The sequence below is a fragment of the Aureobasidium namibiae genome, assembly GCF_000721765.1.
Source record: "Aureobasidium namibiae CBS 147.97 unplaced genomic scaffold scaffold_5, whole genome shotgun sequence".
NCBI classification, from domain to species: Eukaryota; Fungi; Ascomycota; class Dothideomycetes; order Dothideales; family Saccotheciaceae; genus Aureobasidium; species Aureobasidium namibiae.
The window spans coordinates 950098-971689 of NW_013581204.1; the positions used below are offsets into that span (position 1 = coordinate 950098).

Genomic DNA, 21592 nt, shown 5'->3' on the forward strand with positions numbered 1-21592 from the left:
ACACTCTGCTTGCCTTCCCAGGAAAAAAAAAGCGGAACAAGAACAGAGTGCGAATGCAGTGGAGGACAACAAGAGTGTGTGTCTTATTAGGCGCCCCGAAGGTGAGAGTTCATTGTGATGGGGAGCTTTTGGGGGTGCGAGGGGAGAAAAGAGTACTCAGCTGCTTTTTGGATGGGAAGGAGTGGCGTGTGAGGAACGATTGAGAGAAAGAAAGACAGAGAAAGGAGAACGGTGCTGTTTTTATAGGACACTCTGCTTACTAAGGACACCTGACCTGAGGTGCCAACTGACCGATCTGCGCGAGTTCGGAAACATAACTTGCTCACGTCGAGAGCTCACAGCCTATCGCGCATGTCGTTGCGCTTGGAACAGGAACTTGCCGGATCTATCTGTTCAAGCATACTGCTTTGCTCTAATACTCTTCCCAAACAACAGCCTCTCTTTTCGCGCTCGCTGAAGCGGATTTTTTCTCGATGTGATATTCAGGGGTAGAATGGTATAGCCGTTGAAATTCGGAAATGTGGGAAACATGCACGACACATTTAGAGTTTGCCCTGTGAAGCTTGTCCAGCGGCTTCAGGAATGGATAATAACCTGTTCGTCAGAATCTTGCTCAACCGGTCAGGTCATTATCGTCAGGATCCGGTCACGAGAACACATCGGAGTGAAGGGAGACAGTTGATGCGAAATGTGTCTTGATTTGCCTGAGAATTCGTGGATGAAGATGCTTCGACCGAGTCTTGGCGAGTAAAGAGTATACATTACTATTATCGGTATAGGAAATGGCAGGGACGTTACAGCGTGCAGCCTGGCACGAGCAACATCCTCGTAGAGAAAGTGGTTCCTTGAACAGACCGTTCTTGGATAGCGGTCCATGATTGCGAAACCCATCAAAGCCAGTTCATCTCTCCTGGAATCATTTTCTCAGATCGAGCAGACATAGAACTCAGAGAACCGGGTTTGCTATGCACGTTGCGGAACTTCTTCTCGAACGGCGACCACGGTAGATGTGAGGGGGAAAATAGGGGCGATGTCTTGCGTTGGTGTCCAGCAGATCTAGGCAGAGGTACATCCGGTGGCGGTGTCAATAGATCAGGTATCAGAGGGCCGAATTCTGCCGAGGGGAGGTTTAACTTCGGTGGTAACAACGCTTTTGGTCGTCTGTGTATGAATGAAAAGTAGTCGCCCTTCTGCTTCTCGGGTGACCTTGGTGGTGTAGTATCTCGGAGTGATGTCCTTGGCTTGTGCAATGGAATTGCTGTTGCAAATCTGGGGAGTTGCGGTCTGAGAGGTTGCAGGTCACTCGATAATGGGATTTGAGCCGAGTATTTCTTATTCAACGGCAAAGATGCTGAGGGGACTCGAGGAAGCGACGGCCCAGACTCCGTGAGCTGAGATTGAGCCGATACGATGCGCCGCGTTGGTGATTCAAGAGTTGGCAGCTTGGTTGAGACGGGTTTAGATGCACTGATGTGGCTAGCTGAGGACGATCGTGGAAGTCTTGCAGAGGATACTGAAGTCGTCCTCAAAGACACCGGGAATTGATCGCTCACAGGGCTTGACAACGGGACTGGTATGGACCTCGATGGTAGTCTGCTCGTCGTCATAGACCTTGCATGTGGAGGTGGTACTGGTGGAGGTACAGACTCAAGCGCCTTCTGTGAGGTTTGTAGCTGTTTCTTGGATCGGACAATAGTCAACGGATGTGGCTTCAGATCGAGGCTTTCCGTTCTGTCTCTCTTAGCCAATTTCCATTCTTCGAGCCAAGCAGGTATCATATGATCAACACACTCCCATCCATCAGGTCTCTGGAACCGTGACCTTAGTCTGAGTACAGGACAGCATTTGTGATCACCAGACATGAAGTCTGGTTGCTTTGCTCTAGCAATCAAGTCTGTATCTCCAGTTTTGAGAAGTTCGAGCATGATCATCCGGCTGAGCTTCTCTCGAAGAAACACGATCCAGCTAATGTCCGGTGCGTGGAACGTATAGGTCTGCTTCAACATGCAGCATGAGAATATCTGCGCTCCGAGACCGAAAGTCTTGAGTCCCGTGACAGCATGCGGTGATTCTTGAGGTCCAGAGTCTGGGAAGATCTGAAATGTGCAGCTTTCTAGCACAGAGTCCGGGCATGCGGGTGCGCGTATCTTGTAGGTGTTGAGTGGTATGGTCCACGTTGATGAGTCGCCTATGCTCCTGAAGTTCTCTCGAATGCCAGGTCTGTTGCACCCTTTAGCCTGGTCATAGTCCACCCAGTCAGAAGTACGCCATCCGTGAGCCGAGTATTTGCTCAAGATCTGTCCCATAGCTTCGTCCGGGTTGTGCAAGAAGTACATTCGACGGTCCATGAACGTAACATTCGGGAACATGCAATATGCCTTGTTCCAAGAGATGATGTTGACATGAGCGGTCGAGAAGGCACAATCGATCAAGATACTGTGCAACGGTAATGTTCGAGTAAGATGGAATCGTATTTGTGGCGAGCCGGGTGGGACTGTTCTTCGGAAGATGAGGACCTTGGCTTGGTAAGTCATGGAACCAAGCGAGACTTGTAGATACAAATACTGAACTCACCTTGGTAAGAGTACGATGCTGATCGTTGTCTGACCAACCGTAGCTGTGATCGAACTCGTAGCTTTTGTCTTCTCCAATATATCGTATCAACGCATCAGCCTTTGGTCCTTGCCGAACGTATATGTCTAGTCCAGAATCCAGCCAGTAGAGCTGAGCGAAGAACAGCAGCGCGAAGGTACCAGATATGAGGGCGTCTGCGGTTCCCAATCTGGCTCTAAAGTCTCTTGGGTCATTTACGAACCTTGCCAGTCTCCGGTTGATGTTCCATCGACATGGTAGCATATTTTTGTAGAACGAAGACAGGGTTGTGCATGTTCGACTGATAGCAATGACGTCTTGGATCTCGAGTCGCTGGTATATGTTGTCGAAGACGAGGTTGTACCGTTCATACTGTGTGAAGATTTCCAAAAGAACTGAGTGTGACGATTGCTTTTTGGGCTTGTTGAGCCATCCGGCCACCTTGTCTCTGATTGCTGTTGGTGTTTCAATCTCCGTTGACTTATGCGCGAAGATAGTCTGTCTTCGGGAGTTTCCTTGGCTACTGTCCATGTGGTTGGAGAGGAGTCGGACTCGTAACGATTCCTTTTCGACTTCCACTTCTGCCAGACGCTTCAAGATAGACTCAGTCGAAGTCATGTTAGGATCCTGAGAATACCAGACACTAGATTTTCGGGACGCGGAGCCAGACCGCTGGGAAGAGAGTTTGATAGAAGACATCGAGTGAAGAATGGACCTCCTCGGGGAGACATGGATTCGAGGAGCCGACCAACTCGCAACACGGCGAGAATTGGTTGCCCTGTCATTATGGAACTGTTGCAACTTGCTGCACAGGAATCCGGTTGCATGTCATCTACATTCGGTGATCTTCTGACTCGGAATACCTTCCTGGATTGCCAAGACGGGGAGTCGTTTGGTGGTATCGTTTGAGCAGTAGATGGGTAACGTCTCGGTATCGCTATTGCGTTTCGATGAAAATGAGTTTTTTTCCAAGGGCCATAACACCAGTGCCTCTCGATGGTCTTCGAGTCATGTAGATGTCGACCACAAAAATGGTTGTGATAAAGGTTATGCACCGTTGCAGAGACATTCATACATTTGACTGGATCATTGACATGTGATCGAGGAGATGGATAAATATAGGTGTCATTAGTCGATCAGATGGACCCCGAACGATCGGACACTGGGTCTCCCTGTGGTTCAGTGTTGTTCCTGGGACTAGCATGACTGCGATTCACCAGCATTGCATCGACGTTGTTGGAGTCGAGCTGTGAGGGTCTGACCTCGCAACGACCGGTGATCGGCCCTAACGTCTTCTCTAGAAGGCGGACAAGAGCGGACGAGAGTCGTGCAGTTCAGAGCTGCCACTCGAACAGTAATAATCAAAGCCCTACAACGAGCAAGAGAACAGGATCAAAGAAGATAAGAGGATAATGACTTCAAAACAAATGGTCTGCTACGGAGAACGACGCATGTGAAACTGCCATAAGCTCGAGATCGTTGTGCATAGGATAATTCCAAGAATCACATGTCAGAGACAAGAAATATCACGGGAAGGGTCGAACTGTTTTTTCCTGATTTGTTGTGGTATTTTGAAGCAGCATGAGAAAAGTACTTTGCTTTTCCCGCCATATCGTGACTCCCATGGTTCATGGCCGTGAACCTATGCATTCCCAGCTCAGTAAAAAAAAAATTGTAAAAACAGTTGTTCATTCCCGTTCCAATGTGACCAGCGCCCTCCTTTTTGGTATCATCAAGTCAAGTATCCAGCATCCCGTGAGCGATACGCTTATGCGTCCTCAACAACGGTGGTCTGGAGACCCTTGGGGTCCTTGACGTTGACGGCCTGGACGTAGGAGTAGAGCTTCTCCTTGGCGCCCTCCTCGTCGTTACGCTTGCGCGAGATGCGGACGCGGAGGCGGAAAGGAACACCCTTAACACCACACTCCCAGACCTTCTTGTTCAACTGGGGGTCGAGGCGGACGTCGCGAGTGCCCTGTGATGAGAAACGAGTTAGCATCTATAAGATTGTGAAGGTAGTGTCGCAAGTGTTTGCGCAAGCGCATCGCCTGAGAAAGACTCTGCACATGCGCACAACACGTTAGCAGACAAGAAAAAGAGGTCAGACTCACCATGGCGTTCTCGGCGAAGGCCTTGATCTCCTTGATGGCGCGGGGAGCGCGCTTCTTGAAGGAAACACCGTGAACCTATATTGTTTAAAAATCCGGAATCAGTCTTCCGCCCGATACCAGCTCATGTTGGAGAGCGGCCATTGATGGACTTCATCAAACTGAACGTACACGCTTGTGCAGGTGGATGGTGTACTCGCGAGCGACAACATCGGCAATGGCGGAACGGCCAGCCTTGGGCTTCTGGGTCTTCTGGGTGGTGGACATTTTTACGTCGTCGTTGGGCGAGAGGGCGATGATGCTTGTCGAGATGCTCTTCGTGGGTCGTCGCGGAGATGGATTTCTCGCAAGATTTTCCCACGAAGCTGGCGAAATCCCAAGCGAGCCTTGGCAATTTCATCCAGTCACGTGCGCCGTCCAAATCCTGTCGACCGCCAACCAACCACGCGATCACATTCATATATAACTTGATAGTCTCCTTTGAAGATGATGTTGCGAGCTGTGGGTCTTGTCTCCTCGGTCGCGAGAAGCAGAGTTTTCACAAACTGGAGTTGTGCGTCGTCAAGACGATATCTGTCAAGCTCACCCCAGCATGACCCTCTTCGCGTGCTCTTCTGTGGCGCAGATGAATTCAGCATTTATTCGTTAAAAGCACTGAACAAGATCAGAAAAGAGAATCCTGACAAAGTAGCCTCTATCGATGTGGTTTGTAGGAAAGACAAACGTGTTGGTCGAGGACTGAAGCAGATTCGGGAAGGTAGCTGCCTCCACACTCAGTTTGTCTTTCTCGTCGCTGAGCATGCGTAGTTCCGATCAAAAGTGTAGCAGGCACAGAGCTGGGTCTCAATGTACACCAGATTGACACATTCACTGGCTGGACGCCGCCTCGACCTTTCAACATGGTGGTTGCGGTGTCCTTTGGCTTGCTTGTCCCGCCACGCATTCTGAATGCAGCAAAATACGGCGGTCTCAACGTGCACCCTTCAATGCTTCCTGAGTAATGCTTCGATCAATGCTCAGTCTTCTCTAGACTCGACTAACACCACACTTATTCAGCTTGCCTGGTCCAGCACCATTACATCACACACTACTGCGACGACTGAACAAAACCGGCGTAACTTTACAAACACTGCATCCCAAGCATTTTGACCAAGGCAGAATCATTGACCAAACTGCTGCTCCTGGACTCCCCATCCCAAATGAAGCCTCCGCCACTCTGGACTCACTGTTGACCTGGATCGGTCCCCTCGGTGCGGACATGCTCTACAAGAATATCATAACAGGCAGTTTTGCTACAAACCCCGACATCAAACCTGCAGCCAGCCGAAGCCTCAGGAACACAAAGAACGACATGTTTGGCCAACTAGATGGCTCAGCCGACTACCCTCGTCATGCCCGAAAGATCACACCCGCAGATCGCCACGTCAACTTCCGCTGGCCATCATCGGAGATCCTTCTTAGAGATCGTGTGCTCGGCCGACTGTTTGCAATAGACACGAGTCTTGCACCGACGAAACGAATCACCTTCCATGGATTCGAGGACTCTACCGACGCTTGCTGGGAACAGGTTCAAGCCAAGGGACCTGTGCTCAGGATGGGCAACCATCCCCTCGACCCTGGTGCGGTTTCGATCTTCAGACATGACAAGGAGAAACGCATATACTTCCGTTCCAAGGATGGGTGGGTCAGCCCGGCAGAAGTCACTATTGAGGGAAGCTCCAAACAGAAGGCGACTGTCATTTATGACAAGTTGAGATCAACAATGCCCGTGACTTGTTGTTGATCGCAATATTCAACTATATGCTTCTCTTTCATCTTGTCTCTCGGGATATGTATTTGGTTTTGGAAATTACTTTGCATTGTGATAGCTCGTATATCGCCCTGTACCACCATAAGAGAGAAGTGCCGGAAATGACACCACGCCCGAAGTCTTTCGCGTCTAAAGGCACGTCTTCTATGCAAAAGAATCACCTTTCTGTATCCACTAACATCAAGAAAAGGGAAAAGAGAACGAACGAATCTCATGGCTGCTGTCCGTCTTAATATGTCAACAAGGAAGCCGGGTACCTCCACCGAAAGCCATCACGTCCATGACTATTATATTCAGCCTTCTAAACTCTTTGCTCGAGCAACTCTTCCTGTATCTCTCGTGCCTGTACGCAAAGCTTGGCAGGCATCGTAACTAGCAATGAGTAACGCTCATTGCAGACCATGGATCACGCGATGGCTGTTTATGGTAACTACCAGTCCAGCCTCTTGATCTTGGTATCAGAGTGGCTACACTCATGACCGTCGTGCTTGAACGCAAACACTCGGCAGAGATTGTTCCCAGAGATGAGGAAAGCTGGTTGTGGAGTGCGGGTCATGAACGAGGTTACTTTCTCTGCTGCTGAGTCCTTCGGTCTGAACTAGGTGGTGCGAGAAGGTCTGTGTGATCGATGAGGAACTCACAAGGGAGTGGTCTGGTGTTAATCATGGTTTGTTGCGTCTGCGACAAATGGAAGAATGCTAGCTTTATACTGTTTCACCTCCTTCTCGATCATGGCCAAGAGCTAAAAGCTGATGACTGGCTGTCTGCCATGTAACACATATCGCAGCGAAAGCAATAATGGCCCATAGTTAATGAGATGATCTTCGAATTCGACAACAAAACAACATCAAACATGTATATCGTATCATTGAATTTCGCAACTCAAAGCCTATCCACTTCTACGTACATGTTCAATCAAGCAGAGTAATAAGTAGCCCACCTGCTGTTTCCGTTCACCACATCGATGAACGCTCTCGCAAAGCCACGGTCAGCCTGCTCGCTAGGGTGCAGCGGATCATACCAAAGGTACGAGTCTGGGTTGGTAGCAGCAACACAATCAGTGCCATTTGTAGTGCAGTGATTGACGTAGCCAGTCACAGTAGGGTTGGTGCCGTTCAAGTACTCAGAGGGATTGTTGTACATGTCGGTGATCTGTTGCATTCATCAGCTTTCTTGCACTTTCTGCTATAGTGAGGGAGGGGGAAAGGGATCAAAGCTTACCAATCCATACATATCCATCAACGCAAAATGAGCACCAGGATACTTGTTTGCAAGCAGCACCTCGTAAGGAGTTCTGTACTTGAATACATCATTGACGGTAGTGACGGTCTCGAGCATTCTTCCCGAGACCTCTGTGGTGTTCTTGGTGATCTTCTCTGGCCAGTATTGAGTTGCATTCAAACCACCTTTACTGGGTAAGCCGTATTGAGGGCTCAGTTGCAAGGGAGAAACGTTTTGGAGCACAAAGTATCTGGCTCCAGAGTCATAGAGACGCGAAAATTGGGAGTAGACGCAGTCAATGTAGTCGGGGATGACTTTGCCAGCGACTTGGCTATCATCGATGAATGCATAGTTGCCGAGGTCGTTGGTGCCGATGAAGATGGAATAGACAGTCGAGTCTACAGGGACGTTCAAAGCCTTAGTGCCATTGGGATACACATACTTGCTGTCCGCCAGATACGCAGGAACCTCATAACCCTGGATATCAGGAAAATCGGCATTGATACTCGCAAATGTGCGGGGAGTGATATCATTACTGCACACCGCTCCGGAAACAGCATAATTGTACACCTTGGCCCCAGAGTACTGAGCAACATATTGGGGCCAGGGACGACCGCCATCTGCGGAATGGTAGTTTGCAGGGTTCTCCCAGCCGACGGGGGGAGCACTGCCGTTGTGAGAGCCAAAGTAGGAGAGGCGGGAGTCGTCGGTGTAGCTGTCTCCGAAAGCGACCAGGCTGGTGAATTTCTTGAGGCCCCAGGAAGAGGGCTTGGAGCCGGGGGGCGGAGGTGGAGGTGGGGGGCTACCGGAATGGAGGGGAGGTCCTGGGGGACCAAAGTGTGGCCATGCTGATGCCACGGAGGAGAGTGCCACCAATGTTGAGAGTGAGAGAGTAGGCATGGTGATCAGATCAGATGTGGAGTGGGATACACAAGAAGGCAGTCAAGCAAGACAAAGAGAACGACTCTACCTTCTTATACTTTTGCATCTCCTCCCCAAACACCAGAGCCTGTGGAAAAGCATCATTCATACAGGCTATCTCGGTTACGGCAACGAGATGCAGTCACCGCACAGTCCCGCTAGCCCATCCAGCCCTCGCATTTCTTCACACGGCAGGGCAGAAAGCATGGTCTGCCATGCTGCACAAGCTTTTTCTTCGTGCAAAGAGAAGCGGGATGGACGTGTCAAGACGTCAAGGATCCCCGCGATTTCTCCACCTCTGATCCGCATCATGATCGGAGGTGTGAGAAACTGGGGCTAGAGACTTTAGGCTAAAAAGAGATCATGATGGCCATCCCGCAAGTCCATGCGAGTACGCTCAGCATGTTCCGGCAGTCGAATAATGCCGGTACCGGACGACGGACACATGGAGTTAGGACAATCATCTATGCGAGCGATGCTGAAAGCTGATGGCGACAGTGAGCTCAAGAGGTGGCTGGACGGAGCATCCTCGGCAATGCAGAGTGTATCTTTCTTGCCATACTCAAGCAGTGTGAATTGTACATAATCTGAAGCACAGTGCAAGAGTCCGAATTCTGACAGAAATTGTGTCGGTATAACAAGTGAACCTTTGTCGTCAAAGAAGGAGGAGCTTATTAGATGAGATTGATACATCATGTACAAACGATTTACGTGACATCGTCAAGCTTCCTAACCCCCAACCCTTTGATCTCTCTACAAAGCAGATCTAATAGCCGACTTGAAAGGGAAGATTTGAATCTGTACTCTTCGTCAGCAAACTCCTCTTCTACTCAATCTATCCATATCGTCAATTTACCTTGTCCATATCCCAAACTCCCTTGTCGGCATAAATATCACTCTTGATCTTCTCCATGACTTCCTCCTTGGAGCTAGCCACAGCCATCATGACCGATCCAGTGATTTTGAGAGGCGAGCCTTCCTTGGGAGTGTCTTCGAGCATTGCACCGCCCAACACCCAGAAACCGCTTTCGGCGTTGGGCTTGACGGCTGCGAGATGTTGTCTGTGAATTACGGCGTCAATGATTTCCGCAAGATGACATCGACGTGTAGCCAAGCTCAAACAGCAACACGAGGAAGACGGTAGTTAAAGTGCCTGCTTTCAATGCAGTGTATATGGAAGTGGATCGAAGAGTGCAACTTACTCTCTAACAGCCATTCTCTTGTCCAAAGCACCGACATTGTCGGGCAAGATAACCATCCATTCGTATTTTTGAGACATGATGCGTGATGTGGTAGAGAAATTGCGTCCTGTGGAAAGTAGAGTAGCTCGTCGAAGTGCAAACATTAGTTGTGTTGATAGACAAGGAGGAAGAGGAGTGTGTTGTTCCGAGATTCGGCGATGTGGTTGTTGCGAGTGTGGAGGAGGGGCTTGAAGTTTTGTGGAGAGAAGTCCGACCTCTCAAGAGAGCAGCATCTTTACTTTGTGTTCACTTTCAATACTCTGAGTGAAAGACTCTGGAATAAGGTTCTTGACATTTATATGAATGCATATATTCAGATCTATAAAAAGCACACTGTATTCCCTCATCTCATATATTTGTCCACAAGCGTCAAGCCGACATGGCTTCTCTAATCAAAGGAGCAATCTGCTTTCTACTAGGACCAAGCTTGCGCTGCTGCCACACATGGAACCACTGTCCATCGCTCTCAGCCGTGTCCACTTCTTCTAGCTCAAACTTCTCAATGGCATCGTCACGGAACTTGTTACAGATGCTGACACCCATTTCGTCGACAGCCAGCACAGCCAATTGTTTGGCGAGCTTGCCTTCCTCGTCTGCGTATCCTGTCATGATGGAAAAAATACACATGTCCTTCTCGCGGGAAAACTTCTTTGCGGCTTCCAGAAGGGATTTGTAGTCGGTAGGGCTGTTGTCGTCATTAATCTTGCGCTTGAGGAACTGTATGGGTTGAGCGACTGCGCTTGTGCCTAGAATCAATCCATTCTCTGTCCATTGTTTGTAGTCTTTTCTGAATATCTCTTCCAGAGTGAGGGAGTCGAGGTTTCTTTTGGCTTCGATGATCTCGTCAAAGAAGGCGCTTCTGTCGAATTGAGTTGCGAGTTTTGCGCATAGATTGATTTTGGCCACGAGGTAGGTGACTGCGTGCTCGTCAAGCTCTGTCGTCTTGTGTTTGTCTTCAAGATTTATGGTGTCGATGAGTACTGAAGCAAGAGCAAGCTGAGCTACCTGTGCGTCCCAGAGCGAAGTCACGGCTTCGTCTTCCATCAAGGTATCGCCTTGCGCATGAGCTGCCCCTGTAGAGGATGTGCCTGATGACAGGTTGTCCCAAGCTTCACGGCAATGGTTTATGATCAGAGTGGTGCAACTTCCGCTGGTCTCGATGATACGTGGTTCGTCGCCAGTGTCCTTGGGAACTCTGTTCTCATCTACGTGATGGTCGATAACGCCTACCACACGATCAGAGTAGATGGCGCCGAGTTTTCCCTGCAAGGCATTGTGGTCGACGAGGAACCATCTGGTCAATTCAGGAGCTAGAGTTTCTTTGATGGAGCCAAGGTCGGGAAGATCATCCAGAGTGATTAGTTGGTCTTTCGAAATATTTGCATGAGGCAGCAGAGTGAGCAATTCAGGCCTTAGGTCTATATCCGCTCTAGGAATATTCAAGACTGGTATGTGAAGAGCGGTGGAGGATCGTGGCGAGGGTGTGATGGATCTGAGGTATGCATAGACTATTGAGCCCGTGATTGAGTCAAGATCTGTCAAGGCTATTAGAAGTATTCTCAGTCAGTCAGAGGTGGTAAATTTTACCCGCTGATTCATTGCCAATGACCAAGGTGACCTTCTCCTTCTGGTCTATGGCTTTTTTCAAGCTGGCTTTTGCTTGCTTGAGAAAGGCACCAAGGGAGTTTCTTGGGATTGCCATCACTGGTGGGAAAGTATCTTTGTCTCGAGGGAGAGTGGGCAAGGGAGAGCCGGGAAACAGGGTCGCGTGCGATGTCATCGATGATGGTGATTGCGGGGTGACAGACAATCGGATAATCAAATCGACCATTTTCAATTTCACTCCATGACATGTTCTCAAAGACACTATCCTCTGCTCGGAACGTTACAACTCGCGGATTCGCTACAACCTCAAGAATGACTTCAGAAAGACTTCGCATAGGATACATTCCTGGTGAGCATCTCTCTAGCAGCTGTATGCATGTTCAAGCTAACACAAAGCACAAGAACACTTCTCAACGCCCCTCCACTTCGCCATCAAGCATTTTGGTCTCGAAGCCGACATCAAGCCCTTTCCTACTGGCACAGGCGCCCTCACAGCATCTCTGAAAGACAACAGCATTGATGTGGCGATCGGCTTGACCGAGGGCTTCGTAGCAGACTTGGGAAAGACAAATGCCAGCAAAGAGACTCCTGCATACAAGCTGGTGGGAACATACGTTGAGAGTCCGCTGTGCTGGGCCATCAGTGTGGGAAACAAGAGCTCCATCAATGATGAGAATGAGTTGAACGGCAAGAGAGTCGGTGTTTCACGTATTGGCAGTGGATCGTATGTCATGTCATACGTCCTTGCTGATCAGAAGGGCTGGTTGGAGAAGTCAAAGTCGCCTTTTGAAGTTGTGCCATTGGGGGACTTCAAGGCTCTGCGCAATGGTGTCAATGAAGGAGACAAGGCCGACTTCTTCATGTGGGAGCACGTAAGTCATGTTCAAAGTCAAGCGGATTAGGGCTATGCTGACATGTCTCGATCATAGTTCACAACCAAGAAGTTCTACGACAATGGCGAGTTGAAGCGTGTGGGCGATATCTACACCCCCTGGCCTAGCTGGATGATTGCTGCAAGAGACGCTAAAGATAAGAAGTTGGAGGTCATGGCAGAGAAACTGAATCAAGGAGTCCAGTACTTCCGTGAGCACCAAGAAGAGTCGGTCGAACACATCACCGGTACCATGGAGTACTCGCAAGAAGACGCCAATGCGTGGCTCAAGACGGTCAAGTTTTCAGACAATGTCCGAGGCGTAGATTCAGGCGTTGTGGAGCACACGATCAGCATCTTGAAGAAGGGCGGCGTCTTAGACGACAGCAATGGTGGTGTAGAGGGTATGGTGGCCATTAACCGTGCCCAGAAGGGTCAATAGAGGATTGAGCACTGTAGATAGAAATCCCATGAGCAACGATTGAACGCATGTCGATCGAACAAGGTACAGGAATATGAGCGGGTATCGTGAATCTACATCTAAGCCTCTACTGCAGCAGGCTTCTTTCCTCCAGTGGCAATGAGGTCGAGGAAGCCCTTCTTGGTCATCTCGCTCACTCTCTCCTCTCTCTGCGAAATACCAACCACACCTTCCTTCTTTGCTTCGCTTCTGGCACTCTCTCCTTGCACCTGAGCGGCTCGGACAGCGTTGAAAAGCTTGACGACACCACGCTGAGCAGTCTTTTGCAGTCTTCTCTCCGTCTCTTGGATCTCAGCCGTGCTGACCTCTGGTGTGTTCAACCCCAAAACGTCCTTGACGCGGCCCTTGTCCAGTGCCTCTCTCTTTTCAGCATGCATCTTCCTCTTTGCCTTCATCTCGAGCTTCTGGTCGGCCAGTTCCTTGGAAGCGGCGGTTGCAGCAGCGCTTCTTGACAGGACGGGATCTTGTCGTTTTGCGGTGGTTAGTTTGGTGCCCAGAATCTTGGACATGGATGTGGCGAAGGCGGTGGGATCGTTGCGCTTGCGTGTCTTTTTGGGCTTGCCGTCTTCGTCTTCGCTCAGGTCGAGCTCGTCGTCGTCTTCCAAATCAGAGTCGGCTAGGTCCTCGTCGTCCAGCGCATCGAGGTCCTCAACATCATCGTCATCTTCCTCTTCTTCGTCCTCGTCCTCGTCTTCGTCTTCGTCTTCGCTCTCTGACGGCGGATCGACCTTCTTTGATGTTTTCAAGGCTGACTTGAGTTTGGGTTGCACTGCGGCGGATGCAGGTTCTGACTTTGCAGGAGCGGCGGCCTTGGGTGTGGATTTCTTCTCAACAACAGGTTCAGGAGCAGGAACGGGAGCTGTCGTGACAGGGGGAGCATCTTCGATCTCCTCTTCGTCCGAGTCGTCCATGTTGACGGGCTGGAAGTCGGTTGTGGTGGTGGTTTCTTCAACATGGTCGTCGTCTTCGCTGTCCGAGTGGTATGCCTTTTGCTTCTTGAACTTCTTGACGAGCTTCTTGGGCTTACGGTAGCCCATGCCCTCTGGTCTCTTTCTCTTTGCGCTTGGGTTACCCATGGTGAATGATGTGTGTTGTGATATATGAGAGTATCGAAGACGGCGCTGGGATTTTTTGTCGCGACTTTGGCGCTCGAAAAGAACGAAACGTGGGGAAAGTTGCGGCTCGGCCGGGGACTTTTTGGCCGACTCGCCCCGCCATGCGCGCAATCATCCATCGTGTGCTGCTCGCGCCGGCTGCTTCTCTGTTATCAGCACTCACACACCGCACACCTCGTCGCGCACACGATCCTTCACGCTCCCTCCCGCCCACCTCCCTCTCTCCTGTCACTGGAACCATAGCAACTAGGCTCGATCTCATCGCAGTCAACTAGCCAGGATGGTTTTGCAGAATCTCGGACGCCGCATCAATGCCGCCGTCAACGACCTCACCAGGGCTGCCACTCTGGACGAGAAGGCCTTCGAGGCCATGATCAAGGAGATCTGCAACGCCCTTGTAGAGTCAGATGTCAACATCAAGCTGGTCGCTGGTCTGAGAAACTCCATCAAGAAGTCGGTCAACTTCAACGAGCTCGCGCCTGGTGTGAACAAGAAGCGCATCATCCAGAAGGTCATCAACATTCTCTATTTTGCATTATCATCGCCCTTGTACTGACTCTACGACAGGCCGTCTTTGATGAGCTCGTCAAACTCGTCGACCCCCACACCCCGGCCTACCAACCCAAGAAGGGCAAGTCCAACGTTATCATGTTTGTCGGTCTCCAGGGTGCTGGTAAGACCACCACTTGTACCAAGCTCGCCCGCTGGTACCAGGCAAGAGGCTTCAAGACTGCCCTGGTTTGCGCCGATACCTTCCGTGCCGGTGCCTTCGACCAGCTTAAGCAGAATGCTACCAAGGCAAAGATCCCCTACTACGGTAGTCTGACCCAGACTGATCCCGTCATTGTCGCAAGAGAGGGTGTCGACAAGTTTAAAAAGGAAAAGTTCGAGATCATCATTGTCGATACCTCGGGTCGTCACAGACAGGAGCAGGATTTGTTTGACGAGATGGTCCAGATTCAGAAGGCTGTCTCGCCTCACCAGACCATTATGGTCCTCGATTCTTCCATCGGTCAGGCTGCCGAGGCTCAGTCTAGAGCCTTCAAGGAGACTGCAGACTACGGTGCCATCATCATCACAAAGACTGATGGTGCTGCCGCTGGTGGTGGTGCCATTTCTGCCGTCGCTGCTTCACACACTCCCATCGTCTTCATCGGTACCGGAGAACATTTGCTCGATCTCGAGCGCTTCAACCCCGAATCCTTTGTCTCCAAGCTGCTGGGCATGGGCGACATGGCCGGTCTAGTCGAGCACGTCCAAAGTTTGAAGCTTGACCAAAAGGATACGATGAAGCACATCGCCGAAGGCCAATTCACCATTCGCGACCTCCGCGATCAATTCAACAACATCATGAAAATGGGCCCTCTGTCCAAGATGGCAGGCATGATCCCCGGCCTCAGCGGCCTCATGGGTCAAATGGACGACGACGAAGGCTCCATGAAGCTCAAACGTATGATCTACATCTGCGACTCCATGACCACCAAAGAACTGGACTCTGACGGCAAAATCTTTGTCGATCAGCCCTCGCGCATGACGCGTGTTGCAAAAGGCAGCGGCACCTCTGTCCGCGAAGTCGAGGAATTGCTGTCGCAGCAAAAGGTCATGGGTGGTATGGCCAAGAAGTTCAAGGGCGGCATGCAGAATATGCAAAAGGCCCAGGGCGCTATGGGTGGAAAGAACAACCAGCAGCAGATGAACGCCATGCAGAAGCGTTTGCAGTCCATGGGTGGAGGCAGAGGCGGTGGCGCCGCTGGAGGCGGCGGTATGCCTGGTATGCCTAACCTCGGCGGTATGGATATTGGCGCCATGATGCGCAGTATGGGCATGGGAGGCGGTGCCCCTGGCGGTGGCGCTGGTGGCGGTATGCCCAACCTTGGCGGTATGGACATGAATGCCATGATGAAGATGATGGGCGGCATGGGTGGAATGGGCGGTGCCGGCGCTGGCGGTGCCGGACGCGGTGGCAGAAGATAGGTCGTTCCGAACCAAACCTTTTCTGCTTTTCAGTTGCATAGCGTCGGCGTTTCTGGGTTTGTATTTACCTTGCACAATCTCGAGAAAATGTAGTTGCAGGATATTTGAATCTTACAATCAATGTCCCAGTTCCCGCTGTCTTTGTCTGACGGTCGATGTGATATCTCCCATTTGCTATAGCTTATCGCTGCTGCCTGGTCTGCTACACTCTTCTTTCCTATAAGCGTACAGAATGTAATGCTCGCTGTTGAAACGGCACAGTGATTTATAGGAAACAAGTTTATCCAAGGAGCAGCCTAGAAAACAGCGTATTCCAGTGGATACGATCTATGTCTCGAGAATATCGTGCATTGTTTGTTATATGAACTCATATCGCACAATGCACAGTTCTTTCTAGAAAGTAGTAGCGACCATAGAGAGCCGATGATATCGCGACTCTCGATGGTACATCTTCTGGTTACTGGAGGGACTGTGCATTTGCATGGGCTGTCTGAATGACATGACTTTGCACATGGGAAGATCGCAAAAAGTGGATTGGAAAGAAGAATTGTGATTGGAGAGCTACCTTTCTCAATACTGAGTCTTGTAGCTGACCTTTGAACGATCTCTCCTTCCGACTTCTATGTATGCTCTTTCTGTGAATCCTCCTGATCGTCGTCTAGTTTTTGCGCGCCCGATGCATCAACCCTGCAATATGCGACTCGCTCTTCCATTTGCAGTTATGTATATCGCAATATCTTTTCCATCCAAAAATCTCGCTGATGCAGTAGTGTGTCAGACTTCCAGAATATACATAGTGCAACTCAAAGTGTGTGTTCTAGCTGATCGTGGTCGTTGTTGTTGCTTCTCGAATGTTCGCCATTGGTATCTTTGGTTTCGTCCGGATCGCTGTTTTGAACACTGTCATCATCTTCTTCATTAGAAGAAGCGTCTTCGTCAGAAGAATCGTCTTCATCAGAAGAATCATCCTCATCAGGAGAATCGTCCTCATCCGAAGCAGTTTCCGCTGACACACCGACGATGTCGGTGCGAACCCATCCCTCACGTTCAATACCGGCGACTTTGTCAACTTCCAATTGCGCGACTTGATCTGCGAGTTCTTTAAGCTGGGCAGAGATGTCTTCTCGGTCACTCAAGATGAGCTTTTCTCTGACGTCTCCAGAAGGCGCTAGATAAAACCTCTCTATATCTTGGATCTCGGGGTCGAAGTAATACAGACCGCTGGGAAGTTCAAACCATGCTCTCTCGTCATCCGATTCCGCGTCCTCGTTCTTTTCCCAGCAGATTCCGTACTGACATTGGGAGAGTTCGAGGTACTTCAAGTTGATCGTGCGCGAGAGCTGATCGAGGAGACTGCTCCATAGATTTTTGTCAAGGTGGTCTGTGTGGAAGGTTACATCGTGCAGTGTGAGTTTCTCCAGTGTCGGACTGCAGAAGTGCATGAGAAAATCCGTATCTCTCAACTCGATACTCGAGAGCCTGACTCGCTTCATCGATTTGTTTGTGAGCCGGGTGAGCATTCGAGCAATGTCTGGGTTGAGAGAATGGTCCGAATCTAAGTCGAGCCCAGAGACATCAAGCTCGCCAGTCCGATGGTTGTACTTGGCTTGATACCCAGGTGGCCACGATTGATTGATACCGAAACTGAACTCGAAGCTCAGAGTGTCAGACAGTGAATCGAAGAAGTGGCGCATCCTGTCCTGCTCCTCCCTCTCCTCGTCTGGCGACGTAGCGTAAGGATAGCTCATGCTGGAGACACGAAGCATGGTGCCCTCAATCTGGCAGTCAGCCTCCTGAGCTGCTTGCAATACCTCTGTATAAGTCTCCATGTAGTGAGTTAACTCAGGCCGCGAGAGAAAAAGTTTGTTTCCGACGAGCTGCCAATCAGTGATCATCAGACAGTGTTTGTTGTAGAGCGCAGAGCCATAGCACGAGCTTGTGGTGTCGCAGACTCCCACGGATATGGAGCATGAGCGACGCCCGAGGTTGGATAGTGCTTCGTTAAGTCTGTCATGAACTTGATCGAAGTTCAGAACGACATGCTCGGGATTCAGGTGCATGCAAAGAGGTGAAGCACGCTGTTTGACACAATGAATGCAAGTTCGAGGAACACCATTCAGCAGAGGGTTTCCGCCGAGCTTTGGTCTGACGCCGCTAATTATCACCGTTCTGACAAATTTGCCGAAGAATGGGTGGGCAGTGATTTCAGCCAGGCCATTCATGCTGAATGCGGTTTGTACATGCCTGCGTTCGAGGAAATGTGTGGTCGCGAATGGTGTATCGGATACTACACGGAGTTGTTTGTTCGTTAGGCGTAGGGCTGGTAAGGATTCGGATCCGGCCAAGTCGACGATGGTTGAAAGGATCTCGTTGGGCATGTCGATCAGCGAAAGACCGCCATGATCATCACCAGGAGGCTCCTGGGGAGCGCGTCAGTATGCGTGCAATGAATGCATCAGAGTGCTACGCACCGTGGCCACGACAGTTGAACTATTCGCGTGCATTCGATCTGCGATGGATGGATCGTGTCGATGAGGTGCGATGTCCATAGAAGGGAGACTTGCGCTGGAACTTGTGTATAGTGATGAAAGAAACAAGGCTGAAAGGAGGATTGGCGACGGAGCTGTATATTGTGAATCCTTATAGGTCGCGCGCGAGTGCAAGTGAAGTCGAATCCTGTTTGTTGTGATCGGAAAATTCGATGATCTTGCAAATCCGCAGCAAGTGAAGTCGACAATCGCCTGGACTCATAGGGCTCGATATATATTGCCTTGAAGCATTATACACAGAGACCAGAGTCGTGACTGCTTAGTTTGTTGAGACTGAAGCAGGCGATAGCCCCCATTGCAAGGCCCCAGAGACGAAGATATATACTCACCTGTTACGATCGCCGCTATGATTGCTATACTTGAATATGAAAGAGCCACATGGACCTGGTGACTTAGCGGTTCTTGCTCAATCCGCCAAATTACTGTGCATTTTGATAGATGTCTTGATAAAACAAAGTCCATTGAGAGTGCAAGAAACGGGAGAGTGTGACGGAAAGGATCGGAAGCACAGAACAAGACACATAGAGATGCTGCATGTCCATTTATGGACTTCCACCCTTGGCTGTCCTGAATGGAAGGAGGTAGTGAAGGAAAGCACGGTTGTTTGCAAGACGGCTTTATCCGACAGCAAGAAAGACATGAAAAAGATGTCGAGAGTAAAAGCGGAAAGGGCAACACAGGTCAGACACCGCTTCTTTCTTACCCTCGTACCTACTTTCGTTGATGCATGGACGATTAGACTAAGCCTCTGTCTCACCTCCAAAGTCTTCGAGGTCGCCCTCCATCTCACCATCGTCTTCCATCCCATCTCCTTCAACCTCTCCGTCTTCTGCACCACCTTGTGTATTCTCGCCATACACCTCTCCTTCGCCCCTGAACTTGTCTCTAACTCTTTGAGCAATGTCCGTCTTTACCAAGTTTCTGATTTCTCCTGAGAGTTGCATCACCTTTTCGGGATGAGCGCTTCTCTCGAAGTAGGTTTGTGGATAGGTCGTCTTGTCAACTTCATCCGGTATAGCGGACACTGTCTCGTACGATGCTGTGTCAGGCGCCTGCCCAGAAAGCATCATACCGATCATGTCTCGCATGATGATACGTGCTTTGGCGACTGTGCCGTTGAGATACCAACCATAGTTGACAGGCTGTGGATATTAGACATAGTACTGAAGAAAGGGAGGAAAGAATACATACGTCGAATTCGGATCGCAAATTCTCGGTCGCCAGCAGACCTGCAAGGACAGGCTCCTTGATGTCGCAGACCTGCCATGTCTTGCCATTTGTGGTCATGCTCTTGCCATCAAAAACATGTGACGGCTCTTCATCTTTCTTGTAGCGATCACTCCTGATCCACTGATTCTTGCCATCACGCATCTTTTTTGCTGCAGCAACGACCTTGTCTTTTGCTACAAGCTGAAAGGAGAAAGTTTGATAGCAACGATACTTCGGATCGGCCCGAGGATCGAGACCGTATTTGACGAGCGTATCGCGGAAGGGACCAGACTTGAAGCTGTATCCCACATACTGCGTAGCTTCCTTGAAGAGGGCCTCATTACCCCAATCGACGAGGTTGCATGCCACACGTCGAGTGACTGCGGGTCTGGTCTCGAGAAGTTCCAGCAGGTTCTTGACACATTGCTGAAGAGCTTCAGACTGCTTCTCAATGGCCATGAGACCCTTGGGTGGCTTCGTAGGCACGTTCTTGACATCGTGAGCTACCGAGACGACTTGGCGCTTCTTTGCAGCTTGTGTGTTGACAGTCTTGACGCGACCTTTTTCGTCCGTCACATGTGTGACACCGGGGTTCTGCTTGTACAGATAGTTCAAAGACTGCTCGAACGAAGTAAAGTTTGGCGGTGCAATGAGCTCTTCGTCAGCTGGTCGACCAGGAGTCATGTCGACTTTGAAGTTCTTGATACTCGACACTATCTGCATTAGGCCACAATCACCGGCTCTTGATGAGAAGATAGAACTCACGGGTAGGATTGACAAGACTCTTGCCGATCTGCTTCATGACTGGCTGGGAACCAGCACGTAGCTGGAAATCTGGTAGAGCACGGAATCTGTGGGTTTGCTTGATTGTGGCAACAGGCTGGATGGTGTATGTATCCGCATTGTCAATAAGTCGGCTTCGCAGCTGTTCAGCCGTCAAGGGTATCGACATAGTATCATCCTCTGATGTCTCATTTCTGTCACGATGAAATTCAAAAGGGTCGTTCGAACCTCGCTTCCGTTTACGACCAGTTCGTTTTGGGATGGTCACGCGAAGAAGAACGTTTTGAACAGGCATCTCTTTCGAGACGAGCTTCTTGACGAGGGGATCATGTGGACGCAACGAAAGACCGACAGATAATGTCTGGCCGGCAGGAGCAAGCAGCTGTCATATCAAGTCGATCAGATGATATGGCGAGATAGATTGAAGGAAAAGCTGCAACCTACATGTTTGATGTGGTGTTCACCGCCAAGGGAAAGCAGACCCTTGTCGATATCTCTGACAACAGAGGGGTGCTCTACAGTGACGACTCTGTCGCAAGACACGCTCAACCAGTCAGCCAATTGATGGCGGTTGGGAGCCGGATCTGGCCGTTGATCGGTCATGATAGAATAAGTTGTGTTTTGAGAAAGGGCATGTGGTTGGCCTGACTCGTTGTTGAAAGTGCGGAGTTGAGGGCGAGAGCGATACAGTGGAGGCAGTATGGGTATGATGCGTTACGGGCACGATATGATACTGATACGATAGCCGGCAACAAACGGACTAGGGGTCAAAAGGCGAGGGAGATTTGCAAACGGATCTGTTGCTGCGGGAGTGGCATTCTGGGTTGATACATGATAAATTGGCGCAAGCCCCCGCCGCGCCAAGGCTGAGGCTCAGGGAACCGTGTGAGTAGGGACTTGGAAGCGTCAACAACCATGGACGATAGCTAATTGTCCTGCTTCAACCAAGACAAGCCATTGTTCACCACTCTCCTATCACCCTTCCAATCCCCAGAGCCTCTGCTGCCCTAGCTCCTGGAGAAGTCCGGTACTCTGTCCGACACCCGTGCCGTGTCCCTAGCACCGACGTCTAGCAGTTCGACACGCTGCCGTATTATCATCCCCTGCACACC

General features: G+C 50.3%; 11 protein-coding genes across 11 annotated transcripts; 3 read left to right on the forward strand and 8 right to left on the reverse strand.

Annotated features, from left to right (window-relative positions):
• Positions 1-890: 890 nt before the first annotated feature.
• Positions 891-3210, reverse strand: M436DRAFT_71500 (uncharacterized protein; the record flags this gene model as incomplete). Its single annotated transcript, XM_013573809.1, has 2 exons — positions 891-2516; positions 2575-3210. The coding sequence occupies 2 exons, from the start codon at positions 3208-3210 to the stop codon at positions 891-893; spliced, it is 2262 nt and encodes a 753-aa protein (XP_013429263.1).
• A 1150-nt stretch (positions 3211-4360) lies between these two features.
• M436DRAFT_43200 (uncharacterized protein) lies at positions 4361-4967 on the reverse strand (the record flags this gene model as incomplete). Its single annotated transcript, XM_013573649.1, has 3 exons — positions 4361-4567; positions 4704-4778; positions 4872-4967. 3 exons carry the CDS (start codon positions 4965-4967, stop codon positions 4361-4363), a joined length of 378 nt encoding a protein of 125 aa, XP_013429103.1.
• Positions 4968-5186: 219 nt separating this feature from the next.
• M436DRAFT_43226 (Formyltransferase) lies at positions 5187-6483 on the forward strand (the record flags this gene model as incomplete). Its single annotated transcript, XM_013573654.1, has 3 exons — positions 5187-5457; positions 5508-5697; positions 5757-6483. The coding sequence occupies 3 exons, from the start codon at positions 5187-5189 to the stop codon at positions 6481-6483; spliced, it is 1188 nt and encodes a 395-aa protein (XP_013429108.1).
• Positions 6484-7425: 942 nt separating this feature from the next.
• On the reverse strand, positions 7426-8631 carry M436DRAFT_43121 (GDSL lipase/acylhydrolase family protein; the record flags this gene model as incomplete). The annotated part of the gene is made up of 2 exons (XM_013573638.1): positions 7426-7662; positions 7732-8631. The coding sequence occupies 2 exons, from the start codon at positions 8629-8631 to the stop codon at positions 7426-7428; spliced, it is 1137 nt and encodes a 378-aa protein (XP_013429092.1).
• A 774-nt stretch (positions 8632-9405) lies between these two features.
• On the reverse strand, positions 9406-9931 carry M436DRAFT_42610 (YCII-related domain protein; the record flags this gene model as incomplete). Its single annotated transcript, XM_013573540.1, has 3 exons — positions 9406-9450; positions 9509-9713; positions 9855-9931. The coding sequence occupies 3 exons, from the start codon at positions 9929-9931 to the stop codon at positions 9406-9408; spliced, it is 327 nt and encodes a 108-aa protein (XP_013428994.1).
• Positions 9932-10262: 331 nt separating this feature from the next.
• On the reverse strand, positions 10263-11595 carry M436DRAFT_42902 (exopolyphosphatase-like protein; the record flags this gene model as incomplete). Its single annotated transcript, XM_013573594.1, has 2 exons — positions 10263-11428; positions 11481-11595. The coding sequence occupies 2 exons, from the start codon at positions 11593-11595 to the stop codon at positions 10263-10265; spliced, it is 1281 nt and encodes a 426-aa protein (XP_013429048.1).
• A 215-nt stretch (positions 11596-11810) lies between these two features.
• M436DRAFT_43296 (periplasmic binding protein-like II) lies at positions 11811-12811 on the forward strand (the record flags this gene model as incomplete). The annotated part of the gene is made up of 3 exons (XM_013573667.1): positions 11811-11847; positions 11901-12370; positions 12428-12811. 3 exons carry the CDS (start codon positions 11811-11813, stop codon positions 12809-12811), a joined length of 891 nt encoding a protein of 296 aa, XP_013429121.1.
• A 98-nt stretch (positions 12812-12909) lies between these two features.
• Positions 12910-13926, reverse strand: M436DRAFT_42909 (Rrp15p-domain-containing protein; the record flags this gene model as incomplete). The annotated part of the gene is made up of 2 exons (XM_013573597.1): positions 12910-13530; positions 13705-13926. 2 exons carry the CDS (start codon positions 13924-13926, stop codon positions 12910-12912), a joined length of 843 nt encoding a protein of 280 aa, XP_013429051.1.
• Positions 13927-14245: 319 nt separating this feature from the next.
• Positions 14246-15939, forward strand: M436DRAFT_43069 (signal recognition particle protein; the record flags this gene model as incomplete). The annotated part of the gene is made up of 2 exons (XM_013573628.1): positions 14246-14476; positions 14533-15939. The coding sequence occupies 2 exons, from the start codon at positions 14246-14248 to the stop codon at positions 15937-15939; spliced, it is 1638 nt and encodes a 545-aa protein (XP_013429082.1).
• Positions 15940-18092: 2153 nt separating this feature from the next.
• M436DRAFT_24837 (uncharacterized protein) lies at positions 18093-18326 on the reverse strand (the record flags this gene model as incomplete). Its single annotated transcript, XM_013573406.1, has 1 exon — positions 18093-18326. A coding segment is annotated over one exon (234 nt), but the record flags the coding sequence as incomplete, so codon positions are not given.
• Positions 18327-19228: 902 nt separating this feature from the next.
• On the reverse strand, positions 19229-21083 carry M436DRAFT_71509 (uncharacterized protein; the record flags this gene model as incomplete). The annotated part of the gene is made up of 4 exons (XM_013573810.1): positions 19229-19630; positions 19680-20410; positions 20463-20862; positions 20925-21083. The coding sequence occupies 4 exons, from the start codon at positions 21081-21083 to the stop codon at positions 19229-19231; spliced, it is 1692 nt and encodes a 563-aa protein (XP_013429264.1).
• Positions 21084-21592: the final 509 nt, after the last annotated feature.